General features: G+C 37.7%; 1 protein-coding gene across 1 annotated transcript in view; it reads left to right on the forward strand.

Annotated features, from left to right (window-relative positions):
* The window catches only part of LOC126176443 (echinoderm microtubule-associated protein-like CG42247), a 349669-nt gene that overhangs the window by 304967 nt on the left and 24127 nt on the right, over positions 1-20575 (forward strand). The window contains exons 15-16 of the mRNA XM_049923600.1: positions 10953-11135; positions 17860-17955. Of these exons, the coding sequence (XP_049779557.1) occupies positions 10953-11135; positions 17860-17955 (279 nt within the window). The remainder of the gene's footprint in view (positions 1-10952; positions 11136-17859; positions 17956-20575) is intronic.

Here is a 20575-nt window from a genome sequence, read left to right on the forward strand (position 1 = left end):
GTCTTCCATTACCAGGCCAGACTGATCACTGAGTGACTGGATGGAAGACTTCGAGCCGCTTACCGATTTTACGTAAGACCAGAATTTCCTTGGGTTTTCAGCAAGACCTTTTGCTAAGGTATGACGGTGGTAGTGGTTGAATGCTTCGCGCGTTGCTCTTTTTACAGCAGCACGAATCTCTACTAACTTTTGCCTGTCCTCATTCTCCCAATCTTTCTTGTACCGCGAGTGCAACTGCCTTTGCTTCATGAGCATTCTCTGAATTGTGCTGTTAAACCACGATGGGTCTTTTCTGTCCATAACCCACTTTTTCGGCACATACTTGTCCAATGCGTGATTTACAATATGTTTAAAATTTGCCCATAATTCTTCCACGTCCATAATACCAGAAGTAAATGAAGTCGATTCATTTACTAAGTGGGATGCTAACAACTGCTTATCTGCTCTTTCTCGCAAGAATACTCTCCTACCCTTCTTGACCGACTTTCTAACTTTCATAACCATAGTCGTAATGGCAACATCGTGTCTCAACACTGACACCATCAATGAGGTCTGGTCTATTCGTGGCTACCAGATCTAAAATATTTCCATTACAAGTTGGCTGTCGATTTAGCTGCTCAAGACTGTTTTTGGATAATGTGTTCAAAAGTAATTCACACGACAGCTTGTCTGTACCACCTGTAATGAATCCATAGACATCCCTGTCTATACTAGGTAGGTTGAAGTCGCCTCCAACTTGTATAGCATGATCCGGGTACTTCTGCGATACAGAATGTAGACCCCCTTTGAATGATTCTAGAAATGTCATGGTGGAACCTGGTGGCCAGTAATAACACCCCACAATTAACTTTATTTCCCCTAGCCTATTAAACGTGTCCAGATAACTACACAATCACATTCTACTTCGACCTCAGTAGACACAATATTTTTGTCAGCAACAATGAAGACACCACCTCCTACGGTGTCTAATCTGTCTTTCTGATACACGTTCCAACCCTCACTAAATATTTCAGAACTTCCTATCTTGGGGTTCAGCCAGGTCTCAGTCCCGAGAATAATTTGCACGCCACACACTTCCTGGAGGACAGTAAATTCAGGAACTTTATTCTGAGCACTCTGAAAATTTCCTGCTAATATCTTGATAGCTGAAGTGTCTTTATACTGAGCACATCCTGATTTCCCTGCCTGCACGTCAACTGGTGAGTGTTCATCAGGACACCTCGCACTACTGCCTAGCCTAAAAACCCCAACATGTTATGCACTTAGAGTCCTTATATCCGCATGCAGTAGTGAATGTTTGAGAACTGTATACTTTAGTTATGTTCATTCAGTACTCAGTTATGGTATTATTTTCTAGGGAAACAGTACTCAGAATTTACAAACATTATTTAAAATGCAAAAAGAGAGCAGTAAGAATTATAACAAAAAGCAGTAAGCAGGCCCATTGCAGAGAAATTTTCAAAATGTTAGAAATTCTAACTGTTCCTTGTGAATTTATATTTCAAACCATAATGTACATCAAGAAAAATATAGAAAATTATAGCACAAATAGCAGTTTTCATAACTATAGTACAAGAACAACTCACTGTCTTCACCTAGACAGGAAGAATAAACATAAGACTCAAAATAGCTTCTTGTATGAAGGTGTAAAACTGTATAATAAACACTCACAGAAAATAAAAGAAGCAGATAGCATGTACCGATTTAGGCAAAATCTTAAATTCTTTCTGCAGGAACACTGTTTTTACACTATAATTGAATTCCTTAGTACAAAATGATTGTAAATAGCTTTTGTTTCACAATATTTTGATAAGGAGCAAAAATGATTGTAAATAACTTATATGTCACCATGTGTAACTGACATGTAACAGCAAACCATATAAATATACGAATATATGCAACTGACAACATCCATACATTTTAAAATGTCCACGGATGGCTAAATAAATAAATAAATAAATTTAAATGATGACCATCTTTACCCAGGCTTTTATTGCTTAAGAACTTATTTGGATTCACTACACAGCTCCTGATTCTAATTGTTCTCTTTTGTGCAGTAAAGATCTTTTTGGCTAAAGGTTGATTATCCCAAAAAATTATACCATATGACATGATTGAGTGAAAATAGCCAAAGTAAGCTGCTTTGATAGCATTTATACCACCAACAGGGGTAATTACATCCAGGGCATAAATTGCTACACTTGGCTTTTTTAAAGATCTAGAATATGCGAGGACCAGTTTAACTTGTCATCAATTATAATGCCGAGAAACTTTTGAGATGTCACACTATAATATATTTTGACTGTCACAGTATAATTTCATTGCTTCATTTTCTTGCAGTGATGCATGAAATTGAATCTGTTGTGATTTCTCAATATTTAGTGTTAATCCCTTAGACTTAAACCAGTGGGGGGGAATGTAAATTTGCTCTCAGTGTTTGTACAGAGTAGGAGATCATTGACAAAGATAAGAAACAGTAAAGGCCCCAGAATGGATCCTTGTGGCACTCCACACTTTAATGTGCTGCAGTCAGATGAGACAGAACATCCATCAAAACCATTTAGTATCAACTTCTGCTTCCTATTGTGTAGATATGATTCAATCCATCTACCAGTACTACCATTCAAACCATAAAAATTGGCCTGCCTTAAGAGCATGTTGTGGTCAACACAGTCAAAGGCCTTTGACAAGTCACAGAAAATTCCATTGAAAGAAATTTCATTTGTGATAGAGAAAATAGCCTTCCCTGTTGATCTGTTTTTTGGAAGCCAAATTGATTTTTGTTGAGGATGTTGTGAATTGTGAGATGCTCTACAATTCTTTTTTTACATTACTTTCTCCAATATTTTTGAGAAGCAAGTTAACAGAGATATTGGATGATAGTTGGTTAAATTAGTTTTGTCACCCTTCTTAAAGAGTGGTTTCACAACAGCAATCTTCAATCTCTCTGATACAATACCTCACTGCAAAGATTCATTAGAAATGTGGCACATGAGTTGCTTTACAACTTTCAATAAAATGTTGTCAATGTCTGTGGAATTTTTATTTATGAAGGATTTTATCATCTACATCTACATCCATACTCTCCTAGCCAGCTGACGGTGTGTGGCGGAGGGTACTTTGAGTACCTCTATCAGTTCTCCCTTCTATTCCAGTCTTGTATTGTTCGTGGAAAGAAAGATCGTCAGTATGCCTCTGTGTGGGCTCTAATCTCTCTGATTTTATGCTCATGGTCTCTTTGCGAGATATACATAGGAGGGAGAAATATACTGCTTAACTCCTCGGTGAAGGTATGTTCTCAAAACTTCAACAAAAGCCCGTACTGAGCTACTGAGCGTCTCTCCTGCAGAGTCTTCCACTGGAGTTTATCTATCATCTTCGTAATGCTTTCGTGATTACTAAATGATCCTGTAATGAAGAACACTGCCCTCCATTGGATCTTCTCTATCTCTTCTATCAACCCTATCTGGTACAGATCCCACACTGCTGAGCAGTATTCAAGCAGTGGATGAACAAGTGTAGTGTAACCTACTTCCTTTGTTTTCAGATTGCCTTTCCTTAGGATTCTTCCAATGAATCTCAGTCTGGTATCTGCTTTACCAACAATCAATTTTATATGATCATACCATTTTAAATCGCTCCTAATGCCTACTCCCAGATAATTTATGCAATTAATTGCTTCCAGTTCCTGACCTGCTATATTGCAGCTAAATGATAAAGGATCTTTCTTTCTATGTATTTTCAGCACATTACACTTGTCTACATTGAGATTCAATTGCCATTCCCTGCATCATGCGTCAATTCATTGCAGATACTCCTGCATTTCAGTACAATTTTCCATTGTTACAACCTCTCAATATACTACAGCATCATCTGCAAAAAGCCTCAGTGATCTTACGATGTTATCCACAAGGTCATTTATGTATATTGTGAATAGCAATGGTCCTACAACACTCCCCTGTGGCACACCTGAAATCACTCTTACTCCGGAAGACTTCTCTCCATTGAGAATAACATGCTGCATTCTGTTATCTAGGAACTGTCCAATCCAATCACACAATTGGTCTGATAGTCTGTATGCTCTTACTTTGTTCGTTAAATGACTGTGGGGAACTGTATCAAATGCCTTGTGGAAGTCAAGAAACACAGCATCTACCTGGGAACCTGTGTCTATGGCCCTCTGAGTTTAGTGGATGAATAGCGCAAGCTGGGTTTCACATGATCATCTTTTTCGAAACCCATGCTGATTCCTGCTGAGTAGATATCTAGCCTCCAGAAAAGTCATTATACTTGAACATAATACATGCTCCAAAATTCTACAACTGATCAACATTAGAGATACAGATCTACAGTTCTGCATGTCTGTTCAATGTCCATTCTTGAAAACAGGGATGATCTGTGCCCTTTTCCAATCCTTTGGAATGCTACGCTCTTCTAGAGACCTACGGTACATTGCTGCAAGAAGGGGGGCAAGTTCCTTCCCGTACTCTGTCTAAAATCGAGCTGGTATCCCATCAGGTCCAGTGGCCTTTCTTCTTTTGAGTGATTTTAATTGTTTTTCTATCCCTCTGTCATCTATTTCAATATCTACCATTTTGTCATATGTATGGCAATCTAGAGAAGGAACTATAGTGCAGCCTTCTTCTGTGAAACAGCTTTGGAAAAAGACATTTAGTATTTCGGCCTTTAGTCTGTCATCCTCTGTTTCAGTACCATTTTGATCACAGACTGTCTGGACATTTTGTTTTGATCCACCTACTGCTTTGACATAAGACCAAAATTTCTTAGGATTTTCTGCCAAGTCAGTACATAGAATTTTACTTTCGAATTCGTGGAACGCCTCTCACATCGCCCTCCTCACACTACATTGTGCTTCGCATAATTTTTGTTTGTCTGAAAGGCTTTGGCTATGTTTATGTTTGCTGTGAAGTTCCCTTTGCTTCCACAGCAGTTTTCTAACTTGGTTGTTGTACCATAATGGCTCTTTTCCATCTCTTATGATCTTGCTTGGCACATACTCATCTAACGCATACTGTACGATGGTTTTGAACTTTGTCCAGTGATCCTCAACACTATCTGTACTTGAGACAAAACTTTTGTGTTGAGCCATCAAGTACTCTGAAATCTGCCTTTTGTCACTTTTGCTAAACAGAAAAATCTTCCTATCTTTTTTAATATTTCTATTTATGGCTGAAAACATCAATGCAGTAACCGCTTTATGATCTCTGATTCCCTGTTCTGTGTTAACTGTTTCAAATAATTCAGGTATGTTTGTCACCAGAAAGTCTAATGTTATCGCCACAAGTCAGTTCTCTGCTTAACTGCTCAAGGTAGATTTCAGATAATATACTAAAAAAAATTTCACAGGATTCTTTGTCCCTGCTACCCATTATAAACATTTGAGTCTCCCATTCCATATCCGGCAATTTAAAATCTCCACCCAGAACTATAACATGGTCGGGAAATCTACTCAAAATATTTTCCAAATTTTCCTTCAGGTGCTGTGTCACAACAGCTACTGAGCCAAGGGGCCTATAGAGACATCCAGTTACCATGTTTGAGCCTGCTTTAACCATGACCTTCACCCAAATTATTTCACATTTTGGATCTCCATCAATTTCCTTCGATACTATTGCACTTTTTATTGCTATAAACATGCCTCCCCCTTCACTGTCCAGCCTGTCTCTGCGGTATACATTCCAATCTGATGTAGAATTTCATTAATGTTTACGTCTGGTTTCAGCCAACTTTCTGTCCCTAGTACTATGTGGGTATTGTGACTGTTTATTAATGAGAGCAGCTCTGGGGAAATTATATTTCTGATTTCACTAGTAGTGACTGTAGTGACTGGAGCCATACAAATTGGGTCATATATGTTGTGGCCTGCCTTTTGTAACAAATTCATAGCCATATTTAATGAATCCTTGCAACCAACATGATCTGCTGCTGTTAAGAAATGACTGCTAATTTATTTATTTTTTTTTTCCTCCAGGCTCTCTCTTTATGACATTCCAAATATCTTTTAAGGGGATCATTTGACAATCTTAAAGAGGCATGTAATTCCCTCTTAGTCCTGCAAGAAATTTTAATTCCTTCTGTAATCCATGGTTTACTAGAAGAAATCTCAGTGTTCTTCCTGACAGTTCTTTTTGGAAAAGACATTTCAAACAGAGAGATAAATTCACTTACAAAAATGTTAACTTTATCATTTACATCACTTATCCTAAAAACTGGGTCCTAATCTATTTGTGATAGATGGTAATTGAAGTCGGAAAGAGTTTCAGTGTTTAGACATCTAGAGTGCTGGTAGGTGTGGAGGACTTTGCTGCACAAACTGATGGTATTAACCTCAAGTAGTTGGCTGTCATGATCAGAAAGGCTGTTTGACTTGGCTTATACTTGCATTGTTGATTCTGTTCTTGTCAATGACAATATTGTCTATCAAACTTTTGCAGTTTTCTGTAACTTTAGTGGGGAAGTTAACCACAGCAGCCAAGTTGCAAGAATTCATTAAATGTACAGGTCAGCCATATTGTTACTATCACTTACAAAGTTAACATTAAAGTTCCCAACAACTATTAAATTTTTGGAATTGGATAAAAGTTTACCCAAAAGTGTTTCTAACTTATTCAGAAAAATACAAAATTTCCTTGCTTTAAACTCTGTAAACTGTAAGCACCATAACTGACAGGTTCTTTGTAGTTATTTCAATCCAACAGACTTCAAAATGTTGATCTGCAGAATATATGTTTAAATCTAAAGATTTATAGATAATTTTGTTGTCAATATAAATTACAGCATCACCGTTCTCTCTGCCTGTTCTACAATAATAAGTAGCTAAATTCTACCCCTCAAGTTGCACCCCTCCAATTCCATTTGTCATGTGATGCTCAGTAACGCATAAACATGTGCATGATTAATAATCCATGTCACCTAGATTTACAGATAGGAAGTCTAGTTTATTTCTGAGACCTCTGATATTTCGATGAAAAATAATAAGACTGTTATAGCTACCTTCACTGTCCTATTATATGTTCACACCATATCTCACTTTTTCACATAGAATTGAATTTTCTCTACTGTGACATATGTCACAGCCAGCGGTTTGTCCACTCGATGATGTCTCTGTGGTTGTGAGGGTTCCAGCCATAAAAAATCACTGCTTCCCTTTGGCACTCATCTTACTCTTGTTGAGGCTCGTGGTGCAGTTTTTTCACTTCCATATACAGCAGCAGAAACACTTCCAAGATCTTTAAGTTCTCCAGATGAAACATCAAATGACATTGATGTTTCTGTGGATGAAGTATGTGATGAATTTAATAATAATTATTATTATATTGTTGTTGTTAGCCCATGAAAAAGGCTTTACCTTGTGTAGAGAAAGCAAGCTATTATCTCTAAATTTAGCAATGTTAGCTGAGATTCATATATTTGTGTATTGCTTGCATTCTTATTTTTTTCCTTGGTAGACTGGCATGGAGTACCTTATGCAGCACAAGAGGTGACTTTTCTAACAGAGCAGGTTTAAAGAGTTTTTAGTACTTCAGTTCAGTTCCACAGTTTTCTTATTATTGATACAATGTTTTTGCATAGTTTGAACTTCCCAGTGCTGTTTAGGTGTAACCCATGGTTAGTGTAATCACTTGTTTGCTAAAATGGATTGACATCAATTACCTTCACATTAGCAAACCTTGCTGATATATTCATTATATATCTGTTAAAATTATTCACTGTGTGGTTGATTTCTGGTACGTCATAACAGTAAGGAATGGTAAACACTAATAAGTTTGTGTGATCAAGTTATGAGATCACCTTTACTAAATCATGGAAAAAGTTGGTTTTATTACAACTGTGATTCACTCCAGCAAAAAAAAAAAAAAAAAAAAAAAAAAAAACTGCATTGTCATGTTTCAAGTCCCCAGTTAGTTCAAATGCTCCTTCCACTACATTACCAAGGCAGGCATTTGGTTTACACTCCTCTAAGGACAGGTTTATTAATTTCAGTACTTCCTGTCAAATGTACCAGTATTGAGGGTAGCATAAGATAACTTGAGAATTAACAAGTCTGGATAAGATGTGACACACTTTTCATAATTAAATTTACATTTATGGCTAAAGTTCAGTAAATCATGAGTGACATGATGACTTACATCACTTGTGAAGTTGACAGAATTTTAGTTGAGGTGCTTTGGCATGCATACATTTCCAAAACTAATAGCCTAATAAGTTATACATTTCCTCAAATGACAATTCTACTGGTTCTACTAAAGCAGTGAGTTTCCACAGATGAAAAATCTCAGGTTTACCACAAAAACAAGAGACTTTTGATGCTTTGAATATGATGCACAGAATGACTGGAAATGCTGATGAAGTTGCCTTGGCCTCATCATAAAGTGTAAACACCATGAGCGGGAACTCAGAGAGGGGTTGTAGGACCAGCACAGTCAGTATTATGGGATGCTATTGTAGTTGCAGATGCCAGTTGAGCAGGAGTTGCTAGTCTTCAAATTGACGTTAAGCATTTTTGCTGGCTGTTCAATCTGCTGTTTCTGCTGCTTTTTCTGCAATACCAGTTCTTGCTGTACAAGCTCTAGTTATTGCTGATTTTCTTGCTTCTACTGTTGTAAAATTTTTACCTACAGTTGATCCATAATGATGCAAACATTAAGTTCAGATATCCTCATTGCCAATGTTCTATCCTGTTTATTCTATAACCTCAATAACAACATACAGACCACAACACACAATACATAGATCAGCACTCCAGAATCAAGTAGCAAGCAAGTCTGTAGTCTAATCAATGACCATGGTGATCGCTAATAATATTTGTAATCAGTGGTATTCACAATCATGACACAGGGCAGAAGCAAAGTTTTCACAGAGATTCAATAACTCTCAGTATAATACAAAAAAGAGTAATCCAGTCCAGTAAAAGAATTTACAAGAAGCTCCCACATAGGGCATTGATAAACATCTTGTATTCAAGAAACCATAAACCATAATGTATATAATCTAAATGAATTTTTAGAGCTATAAGTTCCGTATGAGATTGGTTATATTATAAATGTTATAATATGTATGCTATTGTATGTAAAATTGTATATCTTATATGTATACTGTCTGCAGTACTGCATTTTTCTTGAAACCTTGAATTAAAATTGTAGGTATACTTTGTATGTGTATGTTTGCAGTATTGTTTCTTTTTCTTCTCCTTTTGAACATATAATAATGTATTCTTTGTCTCAGCCTACATTACCATACAACAATTGTACTGAATAGGACAAATAAGACAGTCAATAATAACGGCAGTTGAGCCAGCACAATGCTGAATGGTTAAAAGTGAATAAGATGTGAGGTCCGCACGTTGAACTTAAGATGTTCAAGAAACCATAAACCATAATGTATATAATTTAAATGAATTTTTAGAGCTATAAGTTCCGTATGAGAGTTGTCCGTGTCAAGCTTGGTCACCAATCTCACAGTCTGCATACCAGAACTACCAGTGCTGCTGTTGCTATTGCTTCAGGACTGCTGAAGCTGCTATCTCTTGATATTAGCAAAAAAAAAAAAAAAAAAAAAAAAAAATGCTAACTTCGGCTTCCTTTGAGCATTAAAGTTTTTCTCATTGTCTTGGCCTGCTGATGGGACTGCTATCATAATCTGCATACTTTCACTCAATACTGTCATGTGGCATAATCTGAAGCAATGCCGCTGAAATCCAAATAGTGTTTATTCCTTATCAGCAGTGCCTCATTCTTAAAAAAGATGTTTCAGTACTGTGACCTTCGAGGAGATGTTTTTGAAATTTAAACTTCTCAAAATGTTATTCTGATGCTTTTCTAAACATTTTAAAAATTTGAAAACAACATTTGTTTTACATAGCTTCAACCACAGTGAAAGTTCTATCATACAACACGTCAAAATCTGTGGTGCTGATTTATCTCTTGTCAAAGGTACCAGTACAGTACACCAGTGCATATCATCAAAAATCAAGCACTACTCATATGTATGCAGTAAGAATATTATGCAAAGCTGTTAATCAAAGCTCTTAAGGAAGCTCCTTCAAGGACCCTGGATTCACTCAAATGCTGTTACATTACTCTTTCATTGTATCTGGGGTAATATTAACAGTGAATTCAGGATGAATTGTGAAATTGGTGTCCATAATATTACAAGGAACTATAATGTCCAAATTGAATATGCATCCCTATCTAGGCTTCAGAGATTGTGGGATTCAAAGTGTATGATTCACAAAAAATGAAAATATAATAGTGCCTGGATGAACTTTTAGCTAAATCAGTGGATGGAAAGTATTTTTCTAAACTGAACCTCATGTATGCTCACTTACAACTCTCTGTAGATGAGCCATTACAGATTATTTCTTTTAGACTCTGTCAGTATAACAGGCTCCCCTTTGTAATCTCAAGTGCCTCCACAACATTCCAAATGTTTCTGGAACAAGTAACACAACATGCAGTTCAGCGTGCTAATTATCTTGATAATGTTATTATGACAGGAATGAACCAACAATATCATTTGAATGTTTTATTCTGGTGTAAAGTATTTAACAGATTACTGTACTAGCTGACATCAGGCAGAAAATTGTAAGTGTCACAAAATTCTAAACTAAAATAGAAGAGCATCTTATTGGCCAGTTATAAATTAATCAGAACATTTTAACTTTCTGGAGTAAATTTCAGACTGAACTGTTATTCATATCAGATGTATTTAAGTAATTCCCATAACTATCAATGTGAGTAAATTAACAGACGTTATAATCTGTTGTTGGTATAATTTACAGAAGTAACCTAAGCTAGTTGATTTGTCTTGACTTGTTCAGCATATTTGAAGGCTCTGGTCCATGATGGGTTTTGGAACACGATGTATGAATAAATCAGTGAATGGATAAATTAATGAGTGAACTAATGCATATTTTATTAATATTTATTTAGCGGGAGATGTTATTGCTGTTGGCTCCCAGAATGGCAGCATCTACCTGTTCAGAGTGAGCCGAGATGGATTCTCCTACAAGAAGTCGAACAAGATCCGGGGAGCGCAGCCACTTATTCAGATGGACTGGAGCACAGATGGCAACTTCCTGCAGACTGTGACTGCTGATTATGACCTAACTTTCTGTAAGTCCTTGTTTTCAGAAAGTCAGTGGTGCAACATAGGGATACAGAAAAATGGAACACAAAAGCTCCCTGATGGCAATGCGGATAGCATCAGTAATTTATTCTCCTGTGTTTGTAGTGCTAACAAGATCTGACAGTTGGTTTCATGGAGCTGAAACAGTGTCTTTGAAATTACTCACACATATCATAATCTCATGAGTTATTAGGATAGGTTCATATTGTTCTATCTGGTAATGACAATAGAAATGTCCTAGGTGTAGTACTTTTTATTAAATGCTTCTACAGTTAACACATGTGCCATTGCACCCACTGAGTCAGTGGAACTCACTTCACCTGTTTTGGGAAAACTTGCTTTGTCACATGTCAAGAGGAGGCAAATGCAAAAGGGGAAGGGGTCTAATAATTGATGCCAGTTCAAATGCATGGCAAATAATGGTGCCCCTTAGGGAAATGACAGCAAGTGACAGGAAGGAACATCAGGTTCACTCTGTGTCTATGCCTGGGGGCCTCATTCAGCATGTTTATGAGGCTATTCCAGCAGCCATTGAGGGAACAGGTTAGCCAACTGCAGATTGTGGCACACTCTGGAACAAATGATGCCTGTCATCTGGGCACCAAAGTCATTCTTAGATTATTCCAGCAACTGACAGAGAAAGTTGAGAAGACCAGCCTGGCATACAGAGTTTCCACAAAGCTCACAATTTGCAGATTTGTCCAAGGAACTGATTGTGGCCTTCGTCTCCTGGTTCCAACTGGAAGGACTGAACCAAAGACTGAAAGTTCTGTGAGAAGCTTGTCTGTGACATGCTGCACTTGTGCCATAGTGTTGAAAACTGTAGGGTCAGGTGTGCACTCATATCAGAAACCATTACCCTGGTAGCTTACTCTGTATGGGGTGCAATTGAAGGGGTTTTAGTTTATGTGACTCTCCATCGAGTCAGATAATGCCAGCTGTAAGAGATCTAGAAGTGTAAGATCCAAAATAATGCTCCCCACAAGTGGTAGTGTTAAAATCATAGTAGTTAGCTGCTGAACCATTTGCAACAAAATGCCAGAGTTTGAAGTGCTACTGAAAAATCAGTGAAGCTCATGTAATGCTGGGAACAGGAACCTGGTTGAAACCTGAAATTGATAGCTGTGAGATTTTTGGGGAAAATAAAAGTATATGTCAGAAGAATAGGCTAATGGGAAATGTTTGTAAAGTATTTGTCATAGTAGACAAGAAACTCAAACCCACCAAGATAGAAATTGAGGCTGTATGTGATTTTCTTTTGACTAGACCCACCATCAGGGGTGGGCATAAAATGGTAACTGGATCCTTCTATCACCCACCAGATTAATCCCCTGATGTAACCTAAAACTTTAGAGAAAACATCAGTTCACCTGTACATAAGTTCCCCCATCATTCTGTAATCATCAATAGAGACTTTAATCATCTATTTGGAAGATTACAGTTTTATTAGTAGTGTGTATGACAAGATATCCTGTGAAACATAAATGTTGCCTCTGAAAACTTACTAGAACAGATAGTTCATATGCTCATTCATGATGTAAATATATTAGATCTAATGACAACAAATAGACCTGACCTCTTTGAGGATGACCACATCAAAACTGATATTAGTGACTTAACTATGCAATGGGTAGATTGGATAGATAGGAATCCAGTAGAACAGTCCATAATAGGAGAGACCCCCCATTATAGTCACTGTAAAGAAACTTTTAAAGAAGCAGAGACTACTGCATAACTGGTGTAAAACAAAGCATAGGGCTATAGATAGAGATGCTGAATGAAACATGTTTGTCTACCAAAAGAGCAATGAGTGAAGCCTTTGATCTTTCTCAATACTTACAGAAATCCTGTTCATATGTAATAGCTGTTAGTGGCACCAAAGTTAGTGCCCAGTCACTTACGAGTGAGACGGGAACTGAAACTGAGCGAAGCAAGGGTAAAGCTCAAATGCTTAACTCCTTTTTCGGATGTTCCTTTACAAATGCAAACCCATGAGAACTGCCCCAATTTAAGCCTTGTACCACTGAAAAGATTAGTGATATAAGTGTTAATGTCAGTGGTTTTGAGAAACAGATGAAATTTTTAAAACTGAACAAAGCTCCAGTGTCCAATGGGATCCCTATCAGATTCTATACTGAATTTGTAGTTTAGTTAGCCCCCGGTTATAATAACAATCTTTCATAGATCCCTCAACCAAAAAACTATGTCCAGTAGCTGGAATAATGCACAGGTCACAGTCATTTACAAGGGTAGTAGAAGTGATCCAGAAAACTATCATCCAATATCATTGACATGAATCTTAGAGCATATTCTGTGCTCAAACATAATGAAGTGTCTCAAACAGAATGATTTCCACCATGCCAGTCAGCATGGATTCTGTAAACATCAATCATGTGAAACCCAACTTTTCTCACATGACACACTGAAAGCTTTGGATCAAGGGAGACAGGTAGATGCAGTATTTCTTAATTTCTAAAAAGCATTCAACTCAGTACCACATCTACACTCGTTGTCAAAAGTACAGTCATCTGGAGTATCAAGTGAAATTAGTAACTGGATTGGGGATTTTTGGGTAGGAAGGTCACAGCATGTTATCTTGGATAGAGTGTCATCATCAGATGTTGAAATAATGTTGGGTGTGCTGCAGGGAAGAGTGTTTGAACCCTTTCCTTTTCATGTTGGGGATTAATGACCTTGTGATAAATATAGAACCACAGACTTCTTGCCCTCTGTCTGATCTGCAGCACTTCACTGTCCGCACCCTCCACCAAACTATCCTTCCCCTTCCCCACCCCAGCCTCCTCCTTACCCCCACCCTGTTGCCACTCCCATCATGCACCAGTGCTGCTGCTTGCAGTGTAGTTTCAGTTGCCTGAGACTGCAGTCGTGCGTGGGAGTTGCGTTTGCGTGACTCTGTGTGTGTGTGTGTGTGTGTGTGTGTGTGTGTGTGTGTGTGTGTGTGTGTGTGTGTGTTTTTTGTCGATGAAGGCTTAACTGGCCGTGTGTATTGTCGATGAAGGCTTAACTGGCCGAAAGCTATAATTGTGAGAGTCTTTTTGTTGTGCCTATCTGTGGCTCAGTATCTCCGCTATTTGGCGAGTAGCAACTTCCCTTCTCATAATATTGTTATATTCCATCCTGGATTTTCCATTGTTTGAGGTTGCTTTTAATACAGTCTTCCAGGTCATTAACATACAACATGAACAACAAATGTCCCAACAAATTTCCTTGCAGCATGCCTGAAGTTACTTCTACTTCAGTCAATGACTCTCCATCCAAGGTAGCATGCTGCATCCTTCTTTCCAAGAATCCCTTGAATGGGCCACAAATTTTGATTAGTACCCTATATATTTGTACTTTTGTTAATGAGAATTGGTGTGATACTGGGTCAGAAGCTTTCTGTAAGTCAAGATATACTGCATCCACTTAAATGCATTGATTCACAGCTTTTAGGATGTCATATGAGGAAACCCTGAGTTACATTTTGCATGGCTGCTGTTATTAGAATTCATGCTGGTTGGTATGGAAGAGGTTATTCTGTTATGGACACCTCTTTATGTTTGAGCTCAGAATACATTCTAAAATTTAACAAGAGTCTTCCAATCACTAGGCATGGATTTTTTATTCAAGGGATCCACAATATATTATGGTTAAAACTGGAGCTATCTCAACTGCAATTTTTGTGTAGAAACTGATAAATTCCCTCTGTCACTGGACCTGTGTTTAAATGTAGTGGTTTAAGATGTTTCTTAGTGCCACTGATGCTAATATCTGTATCACTCATCTCTGCAGTGATATGAGAATTAAACTGGCGCAGTAGCTCTAAGCTTTCCTTTGTAAAGGAACATTCGAAAATGGAATTCATCATTTCTGATTTTATGTTGCTACCCTCACTTTCAGTTTCTGTGCCATACTTGAGTGTCTTATGCATTAAGTTGGTACCACTAATAGCCTCTACAAACAATCAGAATTTCTTTGAGTTTTGTGAGAGATTTTTCTATAAGATTCTGCTGTGGTAGTCTCTGAAGGCTTCATGTACTGCTCTTTTGACAGCCACACATGTTTCATTCAACATCTCTCTACCTATAGTCCTCTGCTTTGTTTTTGGCCTACTGTGCAGTAGTCACCCTTTCTTTAGAAGTTTCTTCACAGTGACTGAATATGATGGAGGATCCCAATTTATTGCAGTCAGCTTATCAGGTGTTGATCCATTTTTTTACTTATGGGACATTATTGGAACAAGTATGGGCAACACACACTATCACTCACTCTAGCAAGACACTGAAAGTGGATTATTTGTGCACAGTGTATAAATCACAGATTGGACATGTATCACAATATTGCCCAAAGCAGCTTAATAGAAAATATTACCACAGCTCTGAAATAATAAGGAATCAAAGATGACAATATTTAGGGAAAAGTAAGCATAATACTATAATTTCCTCATGCAGGAACATAGAAGTTGTGTATTTTTGTCATTCACAATCCACTGTAGTACCAACAAATTCTTGTGTTTGTGACTCTAAATGCTCAGAACATTCCAACCCATTATTTTACAATGCTTCCTCAAACTAAAATAGTACTTAGTTACACAGATTTTTTTTTACATGCAATTAAATAACTGCATATACAGAGAATTTTCTAATGCATTAGCTACCATCTGAAGCATAGTCTGCCGCCATCCTTAGCTATGAATGAACTTATGTGATCATTCTATTTTTTATTCATACAAAGTGTTACATATTGATATTTCTATGACTTGAATAATATTGTTATGAACTATAATACGTAGCTACACAGTAATGCAGAATATTAATATCATGTGATGGAGAAAAAGTACAAAAATCCACTACCAAAAGTTCTGAACTTGCCTTCCAGTATAAATATTCTCATTATTATAGACTGAAGTGCCAAAGAAACTGGTATAGGCATCCTTATTCAAACACTAACAAAGAGATAGAGGGGCTGGCCAGTACTTACCTCAGCTCAGTACAGCCGATAGATACACAAAAAACCAAAAATTTACGTTCCTAGCTTTTGGAACAAATGTTCCTTCATCAGGGAGGAGAGAGAGGAAAGAAAGGGAAGAAGGGAAAGTAGATTCAGTTACTCACAACCCAGGTTATGAAGCAACAGGGAAAGGAAAACAGGGAGGGTAGCATGGTTGTCAGAGGAAAATCCATTAATCATTTACATCCTTATTCAAACAAAGAGATACACAAACAGGGAGAATATGATGCTGCAGTCGGCAACATCCATAAAAGACAACAAATGTCTGGCACAGTTGTTAGATTGGTTACTGCTGCCACAATGGCATGTTATCAACATTTATGCGGTGTTAGTCAGTGCAAGAGCAATGGGACACAGCATCTCTGAGGTAGCGATGAAGTGGGGATTTTCCATATGACCATTTCACGAGTGTACCATGAATGTCAGGAACCCAGCAAAACATTAAATCTCTGACATCATTGCAGCTGGGAAAAGACCCTGCAAGAATGGGACCAATGACAATGGAAGAGGATTGTTCAACTTGACAGAAATGCAACACTTCTGCAAATTGCTGCAGAGTTCAATGCTGGGACATCAACAAGTGTCAGTGTGCAAACCATTCAATGAAACATCATTGATATGGGCTTTCAGAGCCAAGGGCCCACTCATGTACTCTTGATGACTGCACAACACAAAACATCATACCTTGCCTGGGCCCATCAACACTGACATTGGACTGTTGATGATTGGAAACATGTTGCCTGATCAGACGAGTCTCATTTAAAATTGTATCAAGCGGACGGACGTGTGCAGGTGTGGAGACAACCTCATGAACCCATGGACCCTGCATGTCAGCTGAGGACTGTTCAAGCTGGTGGTGGCTCTGTAATCATGTGGAGTGTGTGCAGTTGGAGTGATATGGAATCCCTGATACATCTAGATATGAGACAGGCGACATGTACGTAAGCATCCTGTTTCATCACTTGCATCAATTCATGTCCATTGTGCATTCCAATGGACTTGGGCAATTGCAACATCCCACATGTCCAGAACTGCTACAGAGTGGCTCCAGCAACACTCTTCTGAGTTTAAACACTTCCACTGGCCACCAAACTCCCCAGACATGAACATTATTGAGCATATCTGGGATGCCTTGCAACATGTTCTACAGAAGAGATCTCCAACCCCTTGTACTCTTACAGATTTACGGATAGCCCTGCAGGATTCATGCTAACAGTTTCCTCCGCACTATTTCAGACAAGTCCATGCCTCGTAATGTTGTGGCACACCTGCGTGCTCAGGGGAGCCCTACATGATATTAGGCAGGTGTACCAGTTTCTTTGGCTCTTCAGTGTATATTATAGGTAATATGCTGGTATTATCCTCTTCTTGCCTGAATAACTGATCAAAGGTATTACAAGAACATTGCTGACTCAAACTATGAGGGGCCAGAGATCTTGGTGTCCAAAAGTTTTTATATTTTTTGCTCATTTTCTCTAAAACAAAGTTTTTCCATAGGAAACAACTTGCACTTACTGAACTTTACAACCACATAGTGCTTTCAGGTTCCTTCTTTACAGACCTAACATGTTGTAGGTACATTAGCATAGCAGCAGATCTGTAAAATGCATATTCATTGATCATTTCTTACAGTTTTCACTGTTTCATTCCATATTAAACAAATTTGAAAGTTTGCTAGAGTAAAATGTCTTTTTCTCTAAGGGGATGTGAAAAGTTTGACACCAGAAAAGAGTGCTGTTGCCATGAAAGATGTGAAGTGGTACACTCATAATTCCACTGTTGGTTTCCTGGTTGCAGGTAAGCTCACTTCAAATGAGAGCTCTTTTTCTTCCACTTTCGCTTTTTTAATATTTTAAAATATAAGTAATAATTGGAATTTTTCATCTTTTTTTGGGAAGTCTAAAACCTGTACCAATAATTGATGAACTATCATAGTTACATATTTACGTTAACAGACTAGCACTTACATGAAAGATGAAATCATTTGCGATAAGATCTGTATTTAGAATAGTTGCTCCAAAACTGGGGGGATATGTGTGATGAGATTTATAGCAGTTATGACTTTAAAAATAAAATGGACAAATGATCTGAAGGTTCCACACAAACTTAATTGTGTGTCCATAAAATAATTTGATAGGTAAAAGAATTTACTCACTAAGCAGTAGCAAGAGGAAATGCACATAAAATTTAAGGAAATGCACAAGCTTTCAGAGCCAATGGCAGGAGGGCTGAAAGGAGAAGGAAGGGGGATGAAAGAAAAGGAATGGTTTAGTTTAGGAAATGAGAGAGTTATGAAAAGTTTTTTCCAAGCTGTGGAGAGTTTTTCCATAACTCTTCCCTTTCCCTAAACCTCCAGTCATTTCCCTTCATTCCTCTTCCTACTCCTTCAGCCATTTTGCCAGAAGGAGCAAATAGCTTCAAAAGTTTGCATATTTCCTTAACTTTCTTGGGTGTTTTCTCCTGGCACTGCTTGATGAGTAGATCTTCTATCTATCTATATTATATTTTCAGAAATAGATTTGTTTCATTGATTTAGTTATGTATACATAGTACAACCAAAGGTTTTGATGAGCGAGTTTGTGAGTATGTGACATAAATGCCAAAGGTTTTGACAATGTTAACTTAGAACCTTAAAATATTTTTATGCTGCCAAGGGACCGTAGACTTTAGTATTTAACATAAATTTCAATTTGATACATCTACCCATTTCTGAAAAAAGGGATCACAACAGACTGACTGACAGATGGACAACAAAGTGATCCTGTAAGGGTTCCATTTTTAAAAACTGAGGTACAGAACCTTAAAAGTGAACTTAATAATGCTGACTGCAGTGGTGCGTCCTTCAACTTGGTAGTTTTTAATCACTTAGAGGTTTTTGCTTTATAGCGTAGGTTTATCACAAGTAAAACTGTATATCTGAATGTTTTAAGCCAACTTTAATGGTGTAGCAGATTTGTTAATGCAAGTGTATGTCTTGTTTCATGGCAGGTGCATTATCACTGAATTAACTGAGCACATGTTATTAATTTTTATAAAGTTCCAGTTCTCTATTATCACAGCAAACTCTTTCTTATATGTGTATCAAAAAGAAAATTTGCTTGTGAAAAACATAAATTATGAGACAGAATTGCTACCCACAACTTACCTTCAAAAGACAAAACTTTTAGTATTGCCAATAGACACATAAAGAAAGAAACATGAAACAATCCAAGTTTCTGAAATTATTTGTGCCCTCTGCAAGGAGGAAACAGAGATAGGTAGCAGAAGGTTAAAAAGAAAATGGTAGGTAACTCAGATACCAAGGTGACAGGTTGTAAAACCAAGGGGGACAAAGATGAAGAGAGATGACGATGATGATGTTTGGTTCGTGGGGCATTCAACTGTGCAGTTATCAGCCCCCATACAAAGTCCCAACCTTTGCTCAGTCCAATCTTGCCACTTTCATGAATGATGATGAAATGATAACACCCAGTCATCTCGAGGCAGGTGAAAATCCCTGACACTGCTGGGAATCGAACCTGGGACCCTGTGCTCATGAAGTGAGAACGCGACTGCGAGACCATGAGCTGCAGACATGAAGAGAAAGGCAACAGAGAGAGCAAGGAAATACATTAGTAAGCACTCTACCAGCTTCAGTTCTGAGATGAGGATGACACAGAGAGAAGCAAAAATAAATTAAGTGGAACAGAAATCAAATAAACAATATAGTTCAGACCAAACAGGAAAAGGAGATAAGGGAAAACAGTGAAAAGAGGGGATGGAGAGTGAAATGGAGAATCAAAAAGAAGTGAACAATAAGACATGATAAAAAATATAAATAACAAAGAAATAAAAAATAATGAAAAAAGTGATAATAATTTAAAAAGAGAGGGTTGCAATAGTGTGTTAATGGAGGGTACGACCAGGAGGAAGACGTCAAGATATGCTATATGACCAGTTCCAATATCAGGAGTTGAGGGAACTTGTATTGATTGTACAGAGCCATGTGGTGCAGCAGAAACTCACTCTTTAGTCTTGCTGTAGAGTAAGTTCAGCAACAGGGTACTAGGTGTTTCCAAGACAAACAGTTCATCCATGCCCATTCATGTACCAGTTAAGTAGTAATTCAAGATTAATCCACTGACTATGAATTCTTTGACATCAGCTGTATTAGGTATTGTTCTACTACCCAATACTGACATGAAAATTTTCTGCCAGGCTAAGACTCAGACAGATAACCCACTTGTCACAAGCAGTCACCGTAAAAACTTCGGACCAACCCAAACATCTAAATATAATTAAATCATAGTTCATAATTCAGTAGTGGTGTTTCCTGAACAAACACTGTGGAGAGTAAACACGTTAGTTGGTAAATAACACATATGATTTCACACTGCCTTTTATATTGTAGGATTTACCAGTGTGTACACTCAGTCTC

The sequence above is a fragment of the Schistocerca cancellata genome, chromosome 3 (assembly GCF_023864275.1).
Source record: "Schistocerca cancellata isolate TAMUIC-IGC-003103 chromosome 3, iqSchCanc2.1, whole genome shotgun sequence".
Classification (NCBI taxonomy): domain Eukaryota; kingdom Metazoa; phylum Arthropoda; class Insecta; order Orthoptera; family Acrididae; genus Schistocerca; species Schistocerca cancellata.